Genomic DNA, 18,247 nt, shown 5'->3' with positions numbered 1-18,247 from the left:
TCTGGGGGGGTCCGAAAACCAGTCAGTATCTGGTGTGAGGGTTAGGATTAGGGTTAGGGTTAGGGTTAGGGTAATGTTGTGAATCGAGTGGCCTGTGTTCGTCGTCCATAACATACGCCTGCCCATACCATAACCCCACCACCACCATGGGCCACTCGATTCACAACATTACCCTAACCCTAACCCTAATCCTAACTCTAATCCTAACCCTCACACCAGATACTGACTGGTTTTCGGACCCCCCCGGACCCCCCCAATAAAGCAAAACTGCACGTTTCAGAGTGGCCTTTTATTGTGGCCAGCCTAAGGCACACCTGTGCAATAATCATGCTGTCTAATCAGCATCTTGATATGCCACACCTGTGAGGTGGGATGGATTATCTCGGCAAAGGAGAAGCGCTCACTATCACAGACTGTTTCAGATTTGTGAACAATATTTGAGAGTAATTGTTATTTTGTGTATGTAGAAAATGTTTTAGATCTTTGAGTTCATCTCATGAAAAATGCGAGCAAAAACAAAAGTGTTGCATTTATATTTTTGTTCAGTGTATTTTGAAAAATCAGGAAATGTTGTGTTACAAAATAAGCCAGAAATGCTCAACATTTTTCTGTTTTCTGATGTTAGTTGGGGATTATCTAATACAAATGTAAAAAAGAAGATGTTTCCATGATGCTTTGTCTAAAAACAAAAGCCTATATCTCACTGCATTGTTACTCCTTAAGTTAAGAGGTCTTATATCAAGTGTAGAGACATTTTCTGTGTAGAAATTAGACAAATACACTTGCTTAGATTTTTTGTGTGCCAGATTCTAAGAAACTCATTATAATATTATTTTGCTCTTTCCCTTGTTCTTACAGATGACAAGCCGAAGCACAGGAATCATTATATGTTGCTGTTTTTTGTGGGATACCTCCTGGGAGTTTTCCTGACATTATGTTTAGTATCTATCGGAGAGGTAAGAGGAAAACATCTTGTTTGGAGGGAAATTCTTAATTATAAAATCCCTTTTACATTTACAAATATATCTACAGCATTAAAGCATAATACTGCATAATTCTTCTAAGCTTAGACTTAGCTAACTATAAAATAGAACCAATTAATGATTAAAATAACACATTTTGTGGCACCACACCAAAATTGGAGGTTTTAGAGCAAGATGACATTTGGGGATGAAAACAGATTAGACACTGATATATTCATTCATTTGATCTGGTTGCTTTTGTGTTTCTGTTACTGCTTGTTAACATCACGTCTCTCTTTTTCCCAAAACAAGAAATCTACAACTGCATAAAAACATCAACTTCTCAAGATGCCAAAACTACAGTCTAAATAGAGTGGTGGTTCAAATGGTTCAAATGAATGTGTGGGAAAGTGATTTTTATTTGTATCCGTTAAACACTTTTTTACTTTTGAAATTGCTACCATTTTGTTGTAAAAGTGTACATTTGTATCCATATTATGTCGGTATATGTATAATAATTGTGTTATTTAAGCAATTATGGTTTTAAAGGTCAAAAATACATTGTTTTTTAAGATAAATGTTTGCACTTTTGTTTATTATTAACCACTGACTGTGTTCAGTAACACCAGTACATTCTGCATACAAACAATTTGAATTAAATTAAATGCATGTTTTGTTTTTTCTTGTACAAACGTTGTACTGTTGTGTTTAATCATTCACCGAACCAAACATCTGCACAATATTGATAAAAGCTTCCTATATTCATGTTTAGCATTGTTGTTCAATTCATACCAAATGTTGAATAAAGCAACACACTTGCACAAAATGCTTAGAAATAAACATTGACAATAATCTTAACGTATTATAGTCATTTAATATGAAGACATTTGCACAGCAGGCTTAAAAAATGAGGCAGGATGAATGCACAAACGATTTACATGGGATATTACAAAAAAATATAACCTCTGTATTTACACATTTTTACAACACTGTTCATCGAATAAAATGTGATCCTGTAGATTTGGCAGTTGAGATATAATAAAGGTTGTTTTTGAATGCGATAAAGGGAAAGTAAAAAACCCTTTAAGGCCAAAGACAGTATGACATTAACTTCTTGTAGTCCGTTTTGTATTTACTGATATTTTCTATAATCATCATGCTATGACCCTCTAGGAAATGTCTTGATAGGGCGACACCGATTCATTCCTCAAGCGATTTAACTGGATCTTGTCGTACACCGTATTGGGCTAGATGGGTGATAAAAGGAGGAAAACAATCAAATATAGTTGATGCAAATCTCTTTAAAACAACATTTTATAATGAGGGTAGTTCATTTACTCAGAGTCTGGTTATTTATGCATTACTTATTAGGATTCAGTGCAGGAATTAATGCATCATGTAAAATCAATTCCTGTTGCAGACCATTAACAAATTACCAAGTCCATGAGTGTATCTGATTGGTTCAAATGTTATGTAATAATATGAATTGACACTAACTTTATGCATTCATAAAGTAACCAAAGTGTCCTGATTCCAGATCAGTTAGGTTTAAAATAAGGGAGGTCATTATGTGACTTTAATGGTGCTCCACCACCCTCTAACAGCAGATGGCAGCTCATATGGCAGCACACCATCACATCAGTGTATGAATGTAAGGGAGGCCGTGGCGCAGTGGACTAGCACGTTGGTGTTCGGAGGCACAGGTTCAAACCCCACTGCAGTCAGCATGTCGTTGTGTCCCTGAGACACTTCACCCCAAATTGCTCCTGGGGGGATTGCCCACAGTATTGAAAAATTAAAAAAATGGTCAGCAACCGGAATTCATGACCCAGCATTAATATAAATCATCGAGCCCTACATGTCGTTGTAGTTAAGTGTGTAAGCTTCATTTCATAATAGGGAGTCCCTGCTAAGTCTCTCTTTTAGCTAAGGGGTTCTTGGCCTGAAAGAAAATGATAGTTATTCTATAAGGGTACATTTTCCAGATTGAACCATATCACTCCCATTGTTTTGTCCTTAGAAGTAGGAAATGTGCAATTGTGTATTTTTGAGTTCTGCTCTTACCCCCGGTGGGACCTTGTTGCCTCTGTTATCAATGGTTTCATACAGTGAGCACGGCTTCTGGAGGTTTAAATGTGCATAATACACAAAGATAAGAAAAATAGAGGGCAAAGTGGGTTAAACATGCATTTGATCCTTCAAAAAACGAGCATTTCATTGTTACAGATTGTTTGTGCAGAGTAAATACATGAGCATACTTACATCCTCGATTGCAACATCATTAATATCAGCATACACTGTGAGGTCATTTGAGTCAATGCCTGGTGGTAGGTTTTAATGAAAGAAACAAAGCATAAGAAAAATGATCATGCATGAATCATAACAAACAACAACATGAAAGACACATTACTATTCAATATATAGAATCCTTTAATGTGATTACAATAAGATGATGAGTAGAGCCACTCCAACAAGAGACGTACAACACCCAGGAGACAACATACAAACAACAAGCATTCATACATAATATTCAGATAAAGTTAAAGTGCATGAATATATCGGTTTAAGTACAAATGAATATGTTTGAATGTGTATACAAAAAGAAATATATATATTGTGTCAGTGCATGCTGGAGTTTAGTGCAGTTGCTCTGTCTTTAAGTCTGTTTGTCTTTGCTTTAAGATTTGCTTCAATGCAGCGTTTCTTACGTGCTTGACTTTGTTTGTGGCGATAAACACACACAGCTACTCCAACTATAACGGCAACCAGCAGAGAACCTCCGGCTCCCACAATCAGGGCAAAGAAGAAGCCTGTTTCTACAAATGGTGTTGTTATCCCTGTAAAATGGACAGTTATTTTAATCACCAGCTTCAAATCATAAAATATCATCAAACTACACCAATAAACTACAATCACTTCTCTGCACATACCTCTTTCTGGATGTTGGGACGTAGTGTTGCTGCAACTCACTGTTTTGATGGTCGACATCTCACTGACAACATTGGAAATTGTGCAGTTAAATTTGGTGTCTTCGTCCTGTTGTCTGATGATGTGCTGGAGCCTGGAGCCGTTGAAGGTTTCGGTTCCCACGGTCCACTGGTAGGTGACATTGCCAGTAGTGGCTGCACTGCACTCCATCAGAACTGTACAGGATGCGTTCGAGGTGTGCCAGGTGGAACTGGAATTGACCATGGGCTCCTTAGTTATGGGCTCTAATGAGACGATTGGTGGGGAGAGAGAAAATCAATTTTTGCAAACCTTTATTCCAAACCAAAGATCCAAAATATAGTCATCCATTTTGTTTAAATCGAATAATAAAGAGTGTCAGAAAGTTTTCTGGAACTAAAAGAAACAATTATTCAGCAGGTTATTATTTTATCATCAAGAAGTAAACAAAGGGATTTCTGACAGTGGACATGTTCAATGATTACACACCAAGCAGCAATAAGCATTAAAGGAATATCCACAAAGAAGATATACTTTGTGTGGACAATGCAGTTTAGACCAACTATTGATATAGTAGGCAAACATGTGTACAGTATAAGCCTAGCATTATATCCAATAATATTGACATAATAGTTTTATTATCAGACACCATCAACATTTAACAGTCTGTCTGTCTAATAATATTATCTCTAATAATATAATGTTTCAATAGGTCACGAGTAGAAAGCGCAATAAATAAAGAACAGTAGTTGATATTTTTCCATTATAAAGGCATGTGTTCTAAAGGAATTATTCAATAAAAAAACTAATTATCATAGTGTTCATTATTATTTATGGAATTCTTATTATAGGTTACTTGGAAACGACTTACCATGAACATGCAGGGTGATGAAGACTGTTGGGCGTTGGACTATTCCCTTTGTTGAGATAAAACTGTATTTACCAGAATCTTTGAGGGTCAGTCCTTCCAATGTTAAATTTAAATTGTATGGGTTGAATTTTAATCTGCCATCAAATTGAGTATTTTTTAATGCACTGTCTTCGCCTGCAATTTTTAACCCATCATATTTCCAGTCTGCCATGGTGACCCCTTCAGTCGAGAAGCCTGATGACAACTCTACAGTGTCTCCAACTTTTTTATGGATTGCGCGTTGAGGATTGGAGGCCTCCACATCTGAAACACATAAGCAAACAACAGACTGTCAAATTAGTTTCCCTACATTAGGAAAGCCTTAGTATTCTTTATGTTCTCCTTGTATGCAACATGAAGCAGTAAGGTAATGTTCCTAACATAATGTAAGAGGAAAAAAGAGCATGTTCAATACCATCATGCACGACATGATCTAAAATAGCTTTTAATAACTATAGCATGTCCGATTTAATTAATAATACGACGAGTCAGAAAACGATTTCCATGTCAACCTGGTTATTTTTAACTATGACTTAACCAACTATTTTTACTGACCTGACTTAACTTTTTATATTACAGGGGAAGGATCGGAAAATACTTATATTAGTCATATTTCCAATTGTCATGAGTTGTTGGAAATGCATTGACAAACGGTTTTGGCATTCAGAAAAGGGAATATCCGTAGATTGGCCACTGAAAATGTCTCAGTAGTAGTTATGTGATGAAGAGTAGGGAAATTGAAAGTACCAAATAAGAAAACAATTGTTCGCAGCTGACACTATTCCCCATTTAACATTTTAGCACAATAACAGTCATCAAAGCTGGCCAGGTAACCATGGCCTAATTTCTGAGAAGAGACTCAAACCAAACACTCTGACCTCAGTGACAAAATGAAAGCTACTTTTATCCTGTACTGTGCATCACTGTCGGTCAGTGCTAGTGGTGAAGGGTTCTCGGAAAACACAGGATCTTTTTTTGTAACACTTCAAACTTCTGCAAATATTCTGAGATGGTCCAATCCGCTTTGTGCATGGAAGCAGGTACTGTAAGACTTGCGATTCGTCGAAATATACTGTTTAAGTAAATTAATAGCTATAACAAATTAATGAATACTCGTAAAAAAACACAACAAAGAGGAACCAGCAAAACGGAGAGGATGACCCATCCCTGCGTCGTGTAAAGATTTGATTGTTGTAGCCAAGCAGTTGCACCAGAAAATTCGCTGACACAGAGTGTTCCAGAAGACTCAAAGCACATTTAAAAATAAAACCACCGGATACAACTGTTTGCCTATAAACGACATTATAAGCTTAAATTTTTCGATAGATGTTGAGCTCCATGAAAAATGTATATCTTTGTTATTTCAGGAGAGAGCAAATTATGTTTTTTCAACCATCTATTTCTTCAATATGGATGTTCCAGTCAGTTTCTTTCGGCCCCATATCTAACTGGTGCTTTCAAAACGTCTTGCAGTTGCAAACAAACAAGAAACAAAGACTATAGTCTTCTCCAAATGAATACATGCCATTTCCCAATATGACATGCGCATGTCCAGTCAATTCTGAAATCCGAATTTCCTTATTGCAAGAACAACACAGAGTACATCAAAATTGTCCCCCATAAAAGTACAAATCTATAAAGTTTAAAGCTGAGATGCACGTACCATGGAGGAAGCAGCCAAGAAGTAGCACAGAAATGTATGTTAAGAAGCAGCTCTGGCAACCACCAACCATCTTTGTGGCGAGAGGAACAACGTCTGTTTCCTTTTCTCATCTATCAAACTGCGCCGTGACAGTTCTCAAAAAAAAAAGAGGGTGGGTGGGTGGGGGAGTTCTCTGTCGACAAAGAAGCAGAAAAAGTTATCAGGCCTGAAATATAATGCAAGATAAAGTAGACATATCAAGAAGATAACAACTGGAACGTTTATAAAAAATAAGAGTTTAAGGTTCAAGATAGCCTCAATCGACTATCTGCTATTTTTTTATTTTGTTCCTACCCTTAACTCACTCAAGTGGACAAACATTATATCTGCAGTCAGCTATATCAGAAATACAAATATGAAGATTAAAGCTCACATCTTTATTGCCCAGAGCAGGAAGAACTCAACCACATCCTGTTATCAGATGCATGGATGAGGAGATGCTGAGGTGATATATGTTCAAGGTGTCAAAAAGTAAATGTCTTCAAAAACAACTCAGTACAGGTTCAGTGCTACAGGAGAAGTGCATAGAGGAGCAGTAACACCTCTGGTGTCTTGTCTTAAGTGGGGAGTATAACACCACTGCTGGGCCAGAACAGAGAACAAACACATAGACCAATGACAAAAGGTGTGGGCAGCCTAGAGGCAATAGAGAGCAATGGTCTCGTTATAGCGTGAGCTTTTACATTTACTTAAAAGTTCAAAAAAGCAGTTCCTGTTAGAGGCAAGAATCTTAAATTGAGTGAAAACTGCAACAGGTGGCATCTGTAAAGAACAGAGAAGATTTAAATACGTTTTGGGAGTGGCGGGCAGGAGCTTTACGGAATGCTGATGGTAGACGAAGCTGCTCCAATAAGGAGATAGAAGACATTTGAAGATGACAAAACCTGTCCTTCTCTAGTAGGGGGGGACAAATACTCCTTATGTTGTATTGGATGCTTTCGGATAAGATGCAAATAAATGGGTTGAATCGAGAGGCCTTTGTTTGGGATCCTTCTGACCAAAGGAGCACAATTTCCGTATTGTCCTAGCTGAGCTTCAGATAGCTACCTTGCAAGTAGTAAAGCCTGCTACTGTCTGACTGTGAGTTGGGGAAAAGATGGTGACATCGAAGCAGGCTGTTGTTGTTGTTGTAAATAAGACCATTGTGAAAACCAATAGAGCTTTTCCACTGGAACTTAGGACCAGTACCATTTATTGGTATCAAAATCTCTAACCCTCCACCTTTTAGCCTCCTGAGAAGCTGGTATTTCAACAAACTCTCTTACTGCATTGCAAGTTTTATATTTCTCCACAGAACATGGTTAGAGAAAACTGAATTGTTTTGCAGCAGTGCTCGCATGACTAAAGCCCATGACTGCATGGATCTTATCGCATCACTAGTTTGTGTGAAGCTCGACCACATGTGACCACAGGAAGTAAGTTCCCAGAATAAAGCTAAAGGCTTACACGTATGTCATGCATTTATTGCCCTTTTAATATCCGGGGTGAGACGTAGCAAAGACTAATTTCAAAAACTTAAAATCCATGGATTGGCTGGGAAGGAAAGTGATGATGTCATGAGGGCTTGGTTAGCAGGAACTATAACCTCTTCCGGCAGAGATTACTGGTGGCCGTTGTCACCTTACAATAAACTACACTTTACAAAGTGTTGCTTCTGCAGAGGTGGTCTGTGCTCTGCAACCTAACATGATTTCCTATGAACTTTATGGTAAAAGGCTGATGTGAAACTCACAGGGGGAAACAGAAGCGCTGATGATGCAGCCCACCTAAAGAGCACCAGGGAAAACTGTGTCTGATGTTCACAACCACTTGCTTGTGTTACTTCTCTATTAATTCACACCATTTGTATACATGTGAACAACGTTTTACAATGACATCTCCAATTGCATTTAGCCCACACATGTCGGTCACTTCTTTTTTTCTAACTATAAGTTTTGAGCAGAGGTGTTAAGTAAATACGTACATTTACTCAAGTACTGTACTTAAGTAACATTTTGAGGTACTTGTACTTTACTTGAGCATTTCCATTTTCTGCTACATTGTACTTCTACGCCACTACAATTCAGGGGTACAGTAATTATTGAACTTTCACTCTACTACATTTAGTTACTTTGCATACAACTTAATGATAAACAATAAAAAAAAACTGTAGATACACCCGGATTGATTTCACATTCTACCCAGCAGTAAATAAAGGAATTTAAATTAGTTTTACCAGCTTGATAAACACAACAATACATCAATAATGATAACCAAAACAAATCATATGTATTATTCTGAAATGGGGCAATCTGCTACATTTTGACTACATTTTCCTCTAGTGCCACAACGAGGTTGACCATTTTCATTTTTGCACCTTATTATTACATAATGTTAAATAAAGATAGTAGTTAAACAAAGTGTGCATTGAACTGTGACCAACATGACCATCTTAGGAACTGAAAGCAGAACTAGAGGGCACCAAAAAGTGGCTGATAATGTTGCTGACATGACAAAGCGTAGGAAATACTCTCAGCTTGATCCACAGTAAACTTATTTTTGCTGCATATTACTATGTGAAAATCTTTAAAATCTTTTTTAAATAATTGAGTTTATTGTCCTCCATGATAGGGGAAATTTACTTAAGTTTGAATATATGTATTGTAAATGTTGTTTCTAACAACTGTTCATGACATATGAAAAGAAGATGTGTTGATGTGCATGTATGCACACAGGGTGTTTCCCATAAAATACAACTGTGACATCAGTGTAAAAAAACACAAAGTAAGGCAAAAAAGACATGTTTGTAAAGGGAATGATGCATTTAAGCAATAGCTCACGACAGCCCGTGGTATATGCTCATTATATCACAACTAAGGGGCGTGGTTCGGCCCGACGCGAAGCGGACGCGATACAGAGGGCTTCATGGGAACTTTGAGGGAGCCGGAAGTTGGAGTACCAAACACTGACTCCAGGTACTCATCTGAGTACCTCACTGAGAAAGTTGTGTGCACCCCTGGTTATATGGACCTTTAGTGCAGTGGTCCTCAACTGGTGGGTCGCAACCCAAAAGTGGGTCCCGGACCCGTTTCGAGTGGGTCGCAGATGTTTGAAAGAAGAAAAAAAAATGGAAAAAAAACCCATTCTTTTTTTGAAAAAAGTCAAACTTTTATTTTGAAGGCCCGATTTTCTAATGCTGTACATGCAGTAGGTGTTGGACTGAAAGTACCGGAGACCATAAACGGTTTTGAAAACTTCTGTGAAGTAGTGATCATATTCTCAATAAAACATCTTTGCTGATGTTTTTTTCGAGTCTTCTGGCCAATCAGCATCAAGATTGTTGCCGGAAGTCCCCACGGAGAATAACTTTGCGGTAGAACTATTCTTTATACATCCATGGGTACAACATCAGATAAAAATGAACACATAATGAAATATGACCCCCGGTTTGATGACGTAATTCACACAGACTGTCTCCTCTTTACTCTTCTCTCTGTGTGGAGCAGCAAGTTCAGCTTCAGAACAAAGTGAAAAAAGAACAATGGCATAAAATATTATTAATATGTCGGGTAGTAATACATTCATTTATTTTCTTCTCAGAGTGTACCAGAATGCGTAGTTTATATGTTAGTATTACTAAAAATATCCTGGGGGAGAATCCCCCCAGACCCCCTTGCTGGGATTGGGTTTTCAGCACTTGTGCCTATTCATGTTACAGTCATCCTCTCATTAAACTTTTTTTAAAGCATACTTTAGTTCTGTGAAGGGATATAAGGGATGCACTGTACTTTAATTTAATTAATATTGTATGCTGAAAAGCGTATATGTTACAGCACGATTTTTTGTTGAATAGATTTGAGTGGTTCAAAATTTCGGGTCGCGATTTATTGACAAAGAAAAAGTGGGTCCCGAGGCCTGACCAGTTGAGAACCACTGCTTTAGTGCATTTAATAATACATGCCTGAGTAGCAGCACGAAGTGTTCACAGCTCAAGTCAGGGTCACACTGCCCCCTATTGGAAAGGTCTGGTACAAAACATAAAAAAAGATCTGTCCACGGCAGTGCCCAGGAGGCGACTGGGACCTCTCAAAGGACCAGTCTACACTCCGTATTTTAGGTATGTTTGGGGAGTTGAACCGGCGACCCTACGGTTCCCAGGCCAAGTCCCTACAGACTGAGCTGACGGACATATGCCCAGTTAACAGAGGGGGGAGATATTGGGCTTTTGTGTCCTGTGTATGAATGTGTTATAGTATATTGTCAAGAAAAAAAACTCCAGAAACCAAACACGTAAAAAAGAAAAGCTCAAAAAATAAATATGAAATATTTGGAAATACTTCAAGTGTAGTTATTGTTACTTAGGTCGAATTCGATTAACATCTGTCGGCTCAAGTATTGCCTAACGTCCTGTTTATCAGTTAAGTGGGTTTATATCCTGTATACTAACTGCAAAATCATTCAACTTTGCGAAAGTAATGAAAATGTTAAAGTTGGAAACTGAAGTAAACATTTATTTTATGGTTTTATTTAATGTGTATGTCTTTTAGTTTTTGTTACGGCTGCTTGGTACTCCACAAAACTATGTGGACAAAATCATTTTTTAGATACATAGAAGCGTTAATACAAATTTGACTCATGGCTTGTTGCTGAAAACATTTTTTATTGCTGCATACAATAGTTGAAGACAAATATTTTAAATGATAAAAAAAAAACTCCAACTACAAACATGCAGTATCAATCCACTTTAAAAATACAAACACATTTTTAATTTGATACAAAATAAGCAAAAAACACGTCTTCAAGGACCTGGGGGGAAATAAGAGAGGAAGCAGAGAAAAAAGGTTATTTAAATTGTATTTGTTTTTTAAATAAAGAAGGTGCATATAACATTATTACCAGGAGCTTTGTCTAGTTTCACTTCAGAATAAACCGTTTCTTCTGCAGCAGAGGAGTTTTCTATGAATGGAAATAAACAATAATGTAGTTTGTCAGCATAACATCTATCTGATTAAAAAATAGGAGAAATACGTATTTATTGCTTGTATCTTGAGTACTCACCGGTCTTTCTAATGTCTTTAAGGTGAATCAAAGAGTAAGTGACATCGCCGGATTGATCTGAAATACACATAGCTTAAATTAAAGCTTAACTTAAAGACTCAAATGTGTAACCCAAATTGCATTAAAGCTATTTTCATAACATAAAGCCATAATGTTATCATCTTTTATTAATAGTAAGAAGAGTAAACTACTTTCCAGCTTTAAGGATTTTGTCTTTTGATTAAAGAGCTTAGACATTTCACCTATACCAGAAAATTAGCATTACAAATGGCAAACATATGAAATGAGAACTTAATCTTGATTATTTGTCAGGCTGACCGTGGAGATGAGAGGAAGGAAGCTGCGGTTGAGTTTCATTCAGATTAACCACTTGATCTGGAGCAAAGCCCTGATTGGTTCTCTGAAACAGTGTGGTCCTAAGAATAAAGTAAAATATTTTTTGAAATAACACATGGTAAACAATATAGTAGACATTTTAAATTAGTACTGCTTTCAAGTTCAAAAGACTAGTACCGACCTTGCAAAGCTTGAATCTGTAAAAAAAAGAAGACATTGGTGTTCTTTGTATTAGAAACTGACGCACTACAATTTCAGATCCATCAAATATCAAAAGGAAAATGTCTCACTTTTGGACTTCATGCAGTAACAGAATAGCAGCAGGAGAATGAACACAACAATCCCACAAACCAACCCAATGATCAGTAGCAGAGTACATGGTCTCTTCATGTTTTCAGGACTGGCTGCTGCTACAAAAAAAAAGTTTTCATAGATTCAATTTTTCTTCAACAGAGCTTAAAGCTGGGTTTCACATATATGATAAAAACGGAAAATAAACACCTAATATATACACCCTATTTAAAGCATGTACTTTACAAACTAACACATATGTATGCAAGTGTATACATGTGAAGACATACAGAACATTCATAGATAACCACACTAACCAGTGCTATTTCTAAGTAGAAAGGAAGTCTTTCTTGGCAACCTAGTTAATGGAAAAGGAAGCACATAAGAGACAAATGTAATCATACTCACATTTTACTGACAACCAACTCTGTGCTGACTTTTTCTCTGCGTCTCGACACATGTAGAAGCCTTCGTCTGACTTTGACACCGCAGAGATCCTCAGCTCAGCCCTGGTATACTTTTGGAAAGTATTATTTCGATAGAAAGAAACATTAGAAGATAATGATCCGTTCTTCACTTTGCAACTAAGATGAACAGAATCTCCTTCAGTCACAGGATGGACAGGGCTCACCAGGATAATATCACCTGTAAAGCAGTCAATGGATATCAAGTTATAGAGATCATCATCACAGACACTCGGTTATACATTTGTAATATAAATCCAGTTAGGGAATTGTGACAAAAATGTACTTACTTTGTAGAGTAATGTTGACTGCATTGCTGAATTGACCAGATGCAAACTCACACCAGTACACCGCTGTTTTGTTTGTCAGATTAGTGATGGTCCATGTGGATCCGTTATTTCTGCCCCAGTCAGAGCAGTTTGACAGATGGCCTGCTTTAGTGAACCTCACCACTCTCCACTGGTTCCCCTCACAGCTCAGTGACACAGGCTCTGAGGAAAAGTGCTGCACTCTGTCAGGACTCACTTTGACTGATGGTGCATGAGAATCTGAAATACAAAAACAGAATAATTGGAAATTATCGTCTGAATGTTTTCAACATGAATTCAGCCTCCTAGAGTAGATGCACTCTGTGAAGGAGGAAACTACAAACTTTTGCACATTTAGGTCCAAATATGGTCAGTGTTCAAAAATATATAAATTCAATATTTGATTTGAACAGATCAGTTATATTTGTGGCTTTCTAGTTGTTCCCATTTCTTTTCTACCAACCTTACAGCGTTCAGAACACAAAGTAAGTGACTTTTAATAAAGCATGTTATGCCTGCTATAAGTAAAGATTCACATATTCCTGATTTAAAAATGATTTGTGTATCTAAAATGGTAATTAAGGAGGCATTTAAAGATGTGTCCTAATGGGAACATCAGATAGGAAGAGATAAGGGACATGAAGAAACATTCTCACCTCCAGACCAGACAAACTTTGGTTTGCTATACCAAGAGTAATGCACAGGGTTTCCTCTTCCAGCCCTGCACACATACCCTGCTGTGTGTGTCTGTCCATTAACAACGTAGGTATTGTTTTCAGTCCCATTGCTCTTGCCGGGTAGTAGCTCATAGCTGTAGTTGGAGTTGATAGACAGATTGGCGACGGCCTTATACCAGTAAAACCTCCACCCTGCTGCTGAATCTGTAACACTGCAGTTCAGAGTGACGGAGGCTCCAGGACTCAGCCATGAACGAGACACGTTGAGAGCAGGTTTTGGATTATCTGTTGGAGAATTATTACATGTAATAATCATTTAAACAAACAACATACCTATGGAACAGTAGGGTAATATCAAAATAGCTTCAATTGTCTTATGTTTGATTACAGTTGGTGACCTGCTTAACTGTAAATCAGTCCTCAAAATCTCTGTTCTCATTGTGTTCAGAAACTGCGTGAGTCACACATAATGAATTAGTACATTTCCATATTTTTTAAAGCAGCTCTGTTCTCATTAGCCCGTTGTTTTCCCTTACTGGACTATTGCTTCTGCAGAATACTCATCGAAGGAGTTAACTTCTACAGTGGGCATTGCTATAGTTGGTATTCAGAGAGAAAAGACATCAGATGACTCACCTAATACAGTCAGACTGACTATATTACTCTGGTTTGTAGAATGTGTCTTTGTTTGAAAAACACTGCACTGGTATTGGCCTGTGTCGTTTTTCATTAGCTTGAAGGAGCAAGAAGACTTCTTTGTTTTGCAGAAATCAAGTTTATTATTATTCCTGGTGAAGGTGTAACTCCAGTCAGTGTCTTGGCCGTCACTTTTGTCACATGCGAGCGTAACAGTTTCCCCCGTGTATGAAGTGGACCAGTTGGTCTTTAGAGTCAAAGCATCTAGAATTCAACACAATAATAAATATGTAATTAGAAGAACAACGATGAGGAAAAGGTTACTTTGAGGCATACAAATGTACAATGTAAGTTAACACTCTTCACTAAACATTTGTTAGTCATTGGCTAAACCACGAAAGATGATGCAATCAACGAGGATTCATAGAGAGACAAATAGAAAAGAGAAGAATGTGTAATCACCTTCAGCGTGACAGCATTGTAGACGTGTGTTCAGCACTAAAATAAAGATCGATAATTCATCAGACATTTTTATAAACTGACAAACTGTCAAAATGAGAATCAACAAAAGCATTTGAAAACAGCTTAACATTCACATATAGCAACTTTGTTTGGATAGTGTGTGCAAATACAACCACTGTTGCTAATCGATGATAATAATAATAAAAATAATAATATTTTAGAAATTACACTTTATCGCTGAGAGCTTTTCTAAATATATACAGGGTAAAAATCATAAATAATTAAAAACAACACACTTAAAATACAAAACGAACAATATTAATCACACATTAAAAGCAGATATTAAGAAATTGCTTTAAATCCACATTATAACAACGCAGTCCTATATCCTGCATTGAAAGTAGATATAGTACATATAGTGGTCATGGTTGATGAAACAGTCAATTTAACACATTCCTTGGCTCTAAACGGTGTTGCTAAAAACCGCTGATCTTTAGACAAAACAATGATACTCTGTTCTAAATACAAAAGTCAGTGATATACTCACAGAATAACCCCAGCACGCAGAGCAAAGTGTGTCCCATCTTCACATCAACACTGACTCTCTGTCTCTTACACATACGTCCACTTTAACACTTGAAACAAATTGAGGAAGACTAACAGAGCACTGTGGGAGGAAATCTGATCTGATCTCAACATGAGCTCATTGGTATTTTACACATTTCCTAAGAATAACTAGTCTCTCTTTCCTTCCTGTTTTACGTTGGCATGACTACTTCATGCTCATGCCATGCAGATACATTTTAACTTCACTCTCAAGATACCACTTTAAAAAGACAGAGTAAATAGTCATTTTTGCTCAACTCATATCTCAGTAAAAATGCATGGCAGTATTATACTTGTGTTTCACAGGCAGATATATTTAAAGCCAACAGTTAGATGGTTCATCGAGACGACTGCAGAATAATTTAACCTCTTTTCATTTTTTACCTGACCTGTATTGCAATTATAATTCTCATTATTTATCATGCATTAGTCTAAAAACACAAGACAAAAGTCAGGAGTTTTTGGTAAAATAGCCATCCTGTAAACCTCTAATATTAGATGTGTCTACTGCTTCATCACTATAGTAATAACAAGGGCAGATGACTCATAGTCATTTTTGGTCACATCTCAGCTCTTGCACCTCTAAATTCCTTCTGTCGCCTCAAAGCATGACTGCACTGGATCCAGGGCTCGAGCTTAAGGACGTCCCATCGTCCCGGGGCCGAAAAAAATAGTGTCAGGGAGGATAAAAAATAATTTTGGGACGAAATTGAGACAAAATACCCTGCTAACTCTACTACAAACGGCGATGAAAATGAAATCGACTGCACACTGTGTGTAGCACACAGTTATTACACCTCCTTGTCAACATAAACACACAAAACATTTAGCAACCCGCGAAACACACAGACTCACACTCACACAGACACACACACACACACACACACACACACACACACACACACACACACACATACGTAAGCTGTGCCCATGGCTGTGCGGCTGGCTGTGCCCGCGAATTCCTGGCCCGCAAATTTGCGGGGTCTATCTACAGTAGGCTATGTACTGAGTGTGTGTATTTCGCGGGTTGAGTGATGTAAAATGACAATGGTATCCCGTGGAGGAATTCTGACATGTTTTACCGTTACATCACAAAAACGCACAGCAGAACCAGACCCTGGAGCGCCGGCCCCTTTATTTACTTACTCCACTTCATCCCCTATGGGTAATAAGGCTGAGATGAGAACCCTCCATCGTATTTAGTCCTTAGCAATATGCTGCGCCTCTCCCCATGTATGGATGGGTACCGAGCCCCGGTATTAAACGGGCTCCGCCCGGGCCGGAATTATTAAAGACAGTGGTAACGTTAAGCTCCGACGTTATCTGACTTTTTATCGGTACTGGAGACATTTAAAAAATATATGTCATATGTAGTATTGCTACATAAACATTATATCGCAGTTTTATTTTATCCAACTCCGTTTCTAATATGCAATAAGACTACAACATGTGTCTATGATGTATTTTCGAGCTTTCCAATCCAGACGAGATCTCTCTCTCCCGTCTGTGTGCGAGGGGGCGGGGCAGTTTGTAAAGGTCTCCTGACTGTGTTACAGACTGTCCTCCTGGTTAGTGGTTACTCTGGGTTCTGTCTTCAGGACAGAGTGTTGGATTTTTTTGTTAATTGGATGGGACTTGATTTGATTCAATATTAGAGTAATTTTCTCGTTTGTGTGTTTGTTTAAATATATTTGGCCTTTGTTCATGTGATTGACTGATTTACTGAAATAAAAAGGTTGATGAATTATCATCTAATGATTTGTATGATGTTTTATTTATGTTAAAGGTCACTTTGAATGATTTTAACTAATGATAATGTATAAAAACTAATATTTTAAATTCGGGACGGTCCACATTAATTTCGGGACGGCTTAGATTGTATTTCGGGACGGTTCCGGGAGGATGGTGAAAAAACTTAGTCGAGAACGCCTTCATGATCTTCATGCATTTGGTGATGTAGCCCGTAACCGTGTTCTGGTATATTCTGGGCATGGTGTATGTATCGTGGTAACTCTGGGTGTGTATCATGGGTAACCGTGGGTAACTCTAGGTGGTGTATTATGGTAACTCTGGGTGGTGTATCGGGGTAACCGTGGTAACTCTGGGTGGTTGTATTATGGTAACGTGGTAACTCTGAGGTTGGTGTGTCGTGGTAATCCGTGGTAACTGGGTGGTTGTATCGTGGTAACCCGTGGTGACTCTGGGTGTGTATTATGGTAACTCTGGGTGTGTATGTGGTAACCATGGTAACTCTGGGTGGTGATCGTGGTAACCGTGTTGACTCTGGGTGGTGTATGTATCGTGGTAACTCTGGTGTTATCATGGTAACCGTGGTAACTCTAGTTGGTGGTATTATGGTAACCTGGTGTGTATCGTGGTAACCTGGTAACTCTGGGTGTGTATTATGGAACCGTGGATAACTCTGGGTGGTGTATCGTTGTAACCGTGGTGACCTCTCGGGTGGTGTATGTTACCGTGGTACTCTGGGCTGGTGTATCATTGGTAACCGTGGTAACTCAGGGTGATTCATTGGTAACTCTGGGTGGTGTGTCGTGGTAACGTGGTAACTCTGGTGGTGTGGTCGTGTAACCGTGGTAACTGGTGGGATCGGGTAACCGTGGTGACTCTGGGTTCTGTATGTACGTGGTAACTCTGGTGGTGTATCATGTAACCGTGGTAACTCTAGGTTGTGTATTATGGGTACCTCTGGGTGGTGTATCGTTGGTAACCGTGGTAACTCTGGTGGTGTCATTATTGTACACCTGGGTAATCTGGTGTGTGATGTGGTAACCGTGGGTAACGTCTGGGTGGTGTATCGTGGTAACCGTGGTGACTCTGGGTGGTGTATGTATGTTAAACTCTGGGTGGTGTATCGTGGTAAGCTAGTACTCCGTGGTGGGTGCGGTAACC

At 38.2% G+C, this 18,247-nt stretch overlaps 3 protein-coding genes across 7 annotated transcripts in view; 1 reads left to right on the top strand and 2 right to left on the bottom strand.

Annotated features, from left to right (window-relative positions):
* The window catches only part of LOC104965863 (uncharacterized), an 8,200-nt gene extending 6,456 nt beyond the window's left edge, over nucleotides 1-1,744 (top strand). For 2 of the 3 annotated variants that reach the window (XM_010794897.1, XM_010794898.1), the window contains exons 6-7: nucleotides 859-956; nucleotides 1,275-1,735. In XM_010794897.1, coding sequence (XP_010793199.1) covers nucleotides 859-956; nucleotides 1,275-1,292 — 116 coding nt within the window. In that variant the 3' untranslated portion in view covers nucleotides 1,293-1,735. Of the gene's footprint in view, nucleotides 1-858; nucleotides 957-1,274 lie in introns of all 3 variants that reach the window. The other variant, XR_800590.1, reaches the window with a different exon arrangement.
* A 69-nt stretch (nucleotides 1,745-1,813) lies between these two features.
* On the bottom strand, nucleotides 1,814-6,570 carry LOC104965864 (signaling lymphocytic activation molecule). 2 transcript variants are annotated; one of them, XM_010794900.1, is made up of 7 exons: nucleotides 6,482-6,570; nucleotides 4,780-5,082; nucleotides 3,893-4,174; nucleotides 3,671-3,799; nucleotides 3,225-3,283; nucleotides 3,027-3,083; nucleotides 1,818-2,209 (listed from the first exon to the last, which is right to left on the bottom strand). In XM_010794900.1, the coding sequence occupies exons 1-7, from the start codon at nucleotides 6,549-6,551 to the stop codon at nucleotides 2,132-2,134; spliced, it is 978 nt and encodes a 325-aa protein (XP_010793202.1). In that variant the 5' UTR covers nucleotides 6,552-6,570; the 3' UTR covers nucleotides 1,818-2,131. The 2 variants fall into 2 exon arrangements, with proteins under 2 accessions (XP_010793201.1, XP_010793202.1); XM_010794899.1 differs by having other exon boundaries at nucleotides 1,814-2,209; nucleotides 3,671-4,174; nucleotides 6,482-6,568.
* Nucleotides 6,571-11,219: 4,649 nt separating this feature from the next.
* Nucleotides 11,220-15,337, bottom strand: LOC104965862 (platelet endothelial cell adhesion molecule-like). Of its 2 annotated transcripts, none has more exons than XM_010794894.1 (12): nucleotides 15,279-15,337; nucleotides 14,732-14,767; nucleotides 14,270-14,533; nucleotides 13,613-13,918; nucleotides 12,939-13,196; nucleotides 12,593-12,829; nucleotides 12,184-12,303; nucleotides 12,075-12,090; nucleotides 11,876-11,973; nucleotides 11,558-11,614; nucleotides 11,396-11,455; nucleotides 11,220-11,305 (listed from the first exon to the last, which is right to left on the bottom strand). In XM_010794894.1, the coding sequence occupies exons 1-12, from the start codon at nucleotides 15,313-15,315 to the stop codon at nucleotides 11,298-11,300; spliced, it is 1,497 nt and encodes a 498-aa protein (XP_010793196.1). In that variant the 5' UTR covers nucleotides 15,316-15,337; the 3' UTR covers nucleotides 11,220-11,297. The 2 variants fall into 2 exon arrangements, with proteins under 2 accessions (XP_010793196.1, XP_010793197.1); XM_010794895.1 differs by having other exon boundaries at nucleotides 12,184-12,300.
* Between the last annotated feature and the right edge of the window lie 2,910 nt (nucleotides 15,338-18,247).

The sequence above is a fragment of the Notothenia coriiceps genome, unplaced genomic scaffold (genome assembly GCF_000735185.1).
Source record: "Notothenia coriiceps isolate Sejong01 unplaced genomic scaffold, NC01 NC01_scaffold00037246, whole genome shotgun sequence".
In the NCBI taxonomy this organism is placed as follows: domain Eukaryota; kingdom Metazoa; phylum Chordata; class Actinopteri; order Perciformes; family Nototheniidae; genus Notothenia; species Notothenia coriiceps.
This window is presented reverse-complemented; position numbering and strand designations above follow the sequence as displayed.